Here is a 6,190-nt window from a genome sequence, read left to right on the forward strand (position 1 = left end):
TAATAACAATTCAACTATTTGTTTTTGATTAACGAGCTATCAAATAAAAGCACATTGCATACCCAAGATATTACTGGCAAAGTGTTAGATGTGGATCTGCGTTGTTAAAACGTGTCCTCTCTCTCTCTCTCTCCAGATTGTGGTTTTGTTTTCAAAAGAGTAACTGCCACACACACAACACGTCAAAATATTTGTTTTAGATTATTGCGAGACCGTTGAAGGGAAATAATGTGCTCACATGATGCATTTGGATCTTACTGTCCTTTTTTGGATTTTATTGTGCATGCATTTATGTTGCTTAACTAGGAGATTCGATAAATGAATCTATTAAATCAAATATTTGAAAAGGTGAGAGAAATAAAACTGGCATTAGCCCAAATTAATAATGGGACATTGGGGTAAAAACGTGCATTCATTTAGTTTCATTTTTTCACTCGAAAGAGTGAAATTTTGTCAAATGTGTGGCTATTTCTGATTATTGGTGAATGACAGACCTCTTTACCAACAACGTTTTAGATCATCCGCTCCAAATGTTTCTAGTACAACTTATGCACTAAGAATATAAAAATGACACTACCAACGTCACAACGTTTTATTCGTCTCTTTTATACATTTAACAACATCAAACATCATATTTTAATACAGTCTCATAAATGTTTTAGGCCTACCCGTATTGTATTGACACGAGGCCAGAGTTAAACACACAACATCATGAAACGTCATGAAAACATAGAGAAACCGTTTAACAGCTGTCTTTGGTTATTTTAATAAAGAATTAATATTTTGAATGCAAAAACAACAACAAAAAACTTTCACAGTTAAGGCCTGAAAAAAAAAAAAAATGCATTAATTAGGCTACAAGCAAATGTGCAAGTTCGTTGTAAAAAAAAAATAATAATAAAAAAAAAAAAATAGACAAACGCACAAATAATAATAATAATAATTATATATATATATATATATATATATATATATATATATATATATATATATATATATATATAAATTCGGAGCAGTCAGGGGATGTTAAGTGGATATTGACTATTATAGTGCAATTACTTCAATAAAATGAGATGTCAATTTTTCTTTAAGCAGATCCATTAAAATAAATGATCAACAATTCTTTCTTTCTGGACGTAAAGGCTTTGCTGAAATGTAATATTGAAAGTTAGTGAAAGAAATTATCTACGAATCTAAGATGTGGGAGTATTTTACTTAGAACCAGTGGAATATTTATCAACAGACGTGGAGAACTATTTCAATGTCAGAGACCTATAAATAAACCATTCAGCCAATTGAAAGCATTTTTATACTTGAGAAGGTCATAACAATTACACGTAGCCTAACGCTAAAAAAAATGTTATTTGTTCTTCACAAAAAGACATGCCCCTGAGCCCGAAATCCAACAGCCTATTATACATTGCAATAAGATAAGAGGTAGTTTGCTGAATGTTCTGCAATGCAAGTCGCTCGTTCAGCATTTATCTTATCTGCTACCTCTTATTATAAAACAAATCACATTTGCCTATAGACATATTCTCTAGCTGGATTCTGACGGCACAATACTATCTAACCACTCCACAGTGCTATGGTTTTTGTGCATAAGCGCCAGGTCACGAGGTGTGCAGCCTTTTGCGTTAGGCAGAAAAGGTTGTGCCTTGCAATGAGATACGAGGTACTGCACAACACCCAGGTGTCCTTCCTGCGCCGCCAGATGCAGAGGCAGGTTGCCGTTGTTGTCAAGGAGATTGACATCAGCACCATTCCGCACAAGCACCTGTAGAGTGTCCAGATATCCGTCTCTCGCGGCATCGTGACTGATGGTCAGTCTTTCAAAGGGGTCGCGCGCGTTTGGGTCCGCGCCCGCTCCTAGCAACGCCTCCGCTATTGAAGGGCAGCCAAGTTTCATCACCTGAGATACAATCCAAACAGAAAAAATCATGTGTTTAAATTGTGTCGTATTATGGAGAAAGTTATATGATGTGTTGGTTCTGTCTGAAAAGGAAAAAAAATGATCTAGGGTTGGAAGCCCAATATAATCAGGGCAATTTTGAGTGAAAGTGTGCATTTGGGAATATGCATTACTCACATGGGTGTGATTGTCCAAAATAATCTTAGGCTACTTTTTATTAAATGTGGTTATGAGCAATAATTAGGATAATTCTAAGAATGCGCATCTATTATTTCTAAAAGAGAGAGAGAGAGAGAGAGAGAGAGAGAGAGAGAGAGAGAGAGAGAGAGAGAGAGAGAGAGAGAGAAGACTATAGCTATTATGCAATAAAATTACGTGTCTTGGTTGATAGTCCCTTGGTTGTGAAGGTCCAAAATAATGGCGCTATATGCATTACGATAACTCTGAGTGAAAGTGTGAATTTATAGATTTATGCAATATGCATTATTAAAGCATTATTCACATCTAGGTGTGAATGTCCAAAATATTCGTGTTCTTTTTATTGCATGTGGTCACGAACAAAGTAGTATTCACAGAATGTGTGCCTATTATTTCTCATTAGAAACTTCATTATAGCTATACCATGCAAACAGATGCTCAAAATATGTTGTATAAAATGCATGTATGTATGACAAATGCATATCGAACTGAATTTTGAGCAGATAATTTAGGAAATGATGACGCACTAAACTCTGATGATATCAGGTATGAAGTGATGAACTAAATTACCAGGGTAATCCCATAGATCGTGGTTTGTATCTATGGAAATTTCACGAGGAAGTTAACCAGAGCATTACACTAATATTTTAATATAATTTAACGAGGCTGGATTTAATAAGGCTTTATAGCCATATAAATGTGAGATAAATTGAAAGGCTACATCGAGAATTGGGATTTCGTAGTGATACTACTGAAACTATTACTCATTCTGAAGCTTTAGCGAATATTTTGTATGAAAATGACACAAGCAGCTCTAGTATTCTCAAGGGGACTTTTGTGTGTGTGTGTGTGTGTGTGTGTGTGTGGGGAGGGGGGGACATATATATATATATATATATATATATATATATATATATATATATACAGTATGTGTCTACTTATGTAGGCCTACCCAAAATAAGGGTAGGCTACCACCCCAAGTGACTGCTACATTAAAACAGTACCCTTTTTTTGAGACTAGGCCTAATACTTTCTTGTGCTGACCGAAATTAAATAGAGTGAATTCAGAAGACTCGATTCCAGTCCAATCTGCATTCTGATTATCAGAATATAATCTTTTTAAGTGAATTATCCATTTGCGAGGCTAATAAGATTTTAAGTCTACTTTTCTAAACCATGCGAGAGTTTTCTGTTCCTCCATAAAGGAAATAATAAACATAAGCATCTACAAACACTTTGGGTTTGAAGCTATTGCCAATAAAATAGAAAGTGTGTTAAAATTAAAATTACATTTTTAGCTTTATTGTTACTGTTTTTAAGGCTGTTTAGATATACAGTATACATAATATTACAATATTGGAATTGTCCTTGAACTAATGCAAGTGTAAAGCTGCCAAAAACTACAAAGTCATATTTCATAGCTCGTGGGATGACTATGGTGTAATATAACCGTTTTTTCAGTTTCCACAATTAAATAATTTATGTTTCAGGGAAAGAATGCCTGCTATTGAGCACTCTAATTTGTTGACATAATTAGGCTATATATAGATAAGCTGTAACAGGTGGATACTTTGTGATGTACATGCAACTTTAAAAATAACCTTGGATTATTTCAAAGAAAATCTACCAAATCACTGCTTACAGTGGCATCGAGAAGGACAAATCGACATGTTTTCTTGAGGGTGATGCACGTGTATTAGACATCGTTAATAATAATAGGCTTCATATAAATAAATAAATTATATATATATATATATATATATATATATATATATATATATATATGCTACGTATATTTTCTATTGCGCTACAAATGCTTAATAACAAATACATGTGGAAAGCTGTAAAGTGTAGGCTACTCCCATGTCGTTTTATGTCAAATAAATTCATCGGTTTGTGATTCTAACCTGCAATGCTGTCCTGCCGAACTTGTTCCTCTCATTAACGTTCACGTTGCTTTGCAATATCTGCTCAGCTTCCTTCAGATCTCCTCTCGCAGCTGCAGTGCTCAACCTATCTATAGCTGTGGCTTCGGCCATTATATACTGACAAAATGCTAAGGAAGAGGTAGAATATTTCAGATCTCTGATTCTGTCTTTAAAAATGTCCGATGGTTCATATGGGGAAAAAAAAATCTTGATGGTGACGAGATGTAGCCTACTACAAAGCTGTAGTAAATAGTCCGATCCTCCAGCCCCCCTAAAAAATATCCGTTGGAGATGAGCCAAGGTCCGCCCACATTAATATCGTCCTTAGGAAGCTATACGAACCAGCGCAGAAAACAGGGATGTAACGCCATCTCTATCAAATATATCGGTTGTAAGAAAAAATAAAAAATAAAAAAAATAAAAATAAACACATCCTCTTTTATGTGATTTGTGTGAGAAGTTCCTCCCAGTATTCGTGCATGACATGAAGCGCTGCTGTGGTCTTGGTCCAGATATCAGTGGTGCAATGAAACAAACGAAACAAAAAGAACCGCCGTTTTACTTTCACGAACCCAGGCCTACATCGTTTTATTTAGCCCAACGACCCGAACAAATAAAGTGGAGAAGAAGTCAAAGAGGGGGAAAACGCTCCAGCGCAACGCCAGTCACTTTTCGCGATGAAAACAAAAGCAACAAATGACCAAATAACAAATGACCTCACATTCGTGCACTTCAGAGATCTATAACAGAAAAGAGCAGTGTCGCGGCCCGGAGACTCAAACATGTCTCCGGTGCCCTTTCATGAGTCCTTTGATTTTAACTATATGCAGGTGCAATGGGCTGCAGAACCGCGATCCTCTCATGGCATTAGCAGATGCTGTCGTCATTTCAAGCCGGTATCACTGTCTCCATAAAAACTCTGAAACAGATAAATAGAGGGAGCAGACTGTTATTCGGCGAGGGAATCTGATATATCCATCCAATAAGTTTACAAGGCTGTGTAGAACGTTTTACGCAAACTTCCCGCCCATTTTCAACTGGGGAAAATCCTTGAATAAGAAACGTCATATGCGATCTTCTTTGATCTGCACATCAAATCGGTCAAGGCTGGCATGGGTGTTGTCAAAAAAAAAAAAAAATGGATAACAGACACTCGTCCGCCGATCAAATGACACGCGTAGATATAATTGTAAACCTGGTTTCAGTATGCAAGAAGAGGAAAGATTCAAACGGCGCTCAGTGAATGATTTCAAACTGCAGGCGTGAATATCTGTTCATTTGTTGTGATCGCTCGCGCACGGTGGTGCAGATACATAGTGTCGATTCAGCCGATGATGCACGACGTCATTATAGATAATTTAAAATAGAACATTGTATCCACTACCTGGAAAATGGTTACGTGCCGGGCATCGATGTATATCCACTTATCCTTTCAACCGGTTTATGGGCGTTGAATAAGCTGGTCGGAAGACAGCTGACTATGTCAAAGAGTCTGCCGCTGTTGTTTGACATAACTCCGTTTTTGAAATAAAGGACCGACACTTCCGCCCACTTTTACTAACAGACGCGGAGTGAGGCGGGACTCAACGGTAATGCTGGGGAGAGGCTGAGAAAAAGATGCACATTCTGCTTTCTCACAGATTATGCCATGTTAAACGTTCCTCCCCGACTTCGCATGTAAAGGCTTTGCAGTGTACATGAATTATCTTTCATTAAACGTATTCTTGAAGTGAAATGTAGGCTATTCAAATTACTAATGCTGGCAAGGCTGTTGTAAAACAATTGGAGGTTAAATTCAGTCATGTAACTAGTATCGAGATACACTCATCTAGCGCAACGTTTTGTATTTAAAGGAATATTTTGGGTTCAATACAAGTAAAGCTCAATCAAAAGCATTTGTTGCATATGTTGATGATACCCACAAAAATGTATTTCGACTCGTCCCTCCTTTCTTAAAAAAGAAGAAGAAGAAGCAAAAATCGAGGTTAAGGTGAGGCACTTACAATGGAAGTGAATGGGAACAATTTTTAAAGGGTTTTAAGGCAGACATGTGAAGCTTATAAGTTTTTAAAAGCACTTTAAATACACAAACCCATGTATTTTTGAGCTGTTAAGTTGTTTAAAGTTGTTTACGGTCGTTTTAGGGTTTACG

The 6,190-nt window shown here is 36.5% G+C and overlaps 1 protein-coding gene across 2 annotated transcripts; it reads right to left on the reverse strand.

Moving 5' to 3' along the window:
- Positions 1–991: 991 nt before the first annotated feature.
- Positions 992–5,557, reverse strand: LOC127424047 (cyclin-dependent kinase 4 inhibitor C-like). Of its 2 annotated transcripts, XM_051668847.1 has the most exons (3): positions 5,423–5,557; positions 4,018–4,957; positions 992–1,912 (listed from the first exon to the last, which is right to left on the reverse strand). In XM_051668847.1, the coding sequence occupies exons 2-3, from the start codon at positions 4,147–4,149 to the stop codon at positions 1,541–1,543; spliced, it is 504 nt and encodes a 167-aa protein (XP_051524807.1). In that variant the 5' UTR covers positions 4,150–4,957; positions 5,423–5,557; the 3' UTR covers positions 992–1,540. The 2 variants fall into 2 exon arrangements, with proteins under 2 accessions (XP_051524807.1, XP_051524806.1); XM_051668846.1 differs by lacking the exon at positions 5,423–5,557 and having other exon boundaries at positions 4,018–5,416.
- Positions 5,558–6,190: the final 633 nt, after the last annotated feature.

This window comes from Myxocyprinus asiaticus, chromosome 33 (assembly GCF_019703515.2).
Source record: "Myxocyprinus asiaticus isolate MX2 ecotype Aquarium Trade chromosome 33, UBuf_Myxa_2, whole genome shotgun sequence".
Taxonomy (NCBI): Eukaryota; Metazoa; Chordata; class Actinopteri; order Cypriniformes; family Catostomidae; genus Myxocyprinus; species Myxocyprinus asiaticus.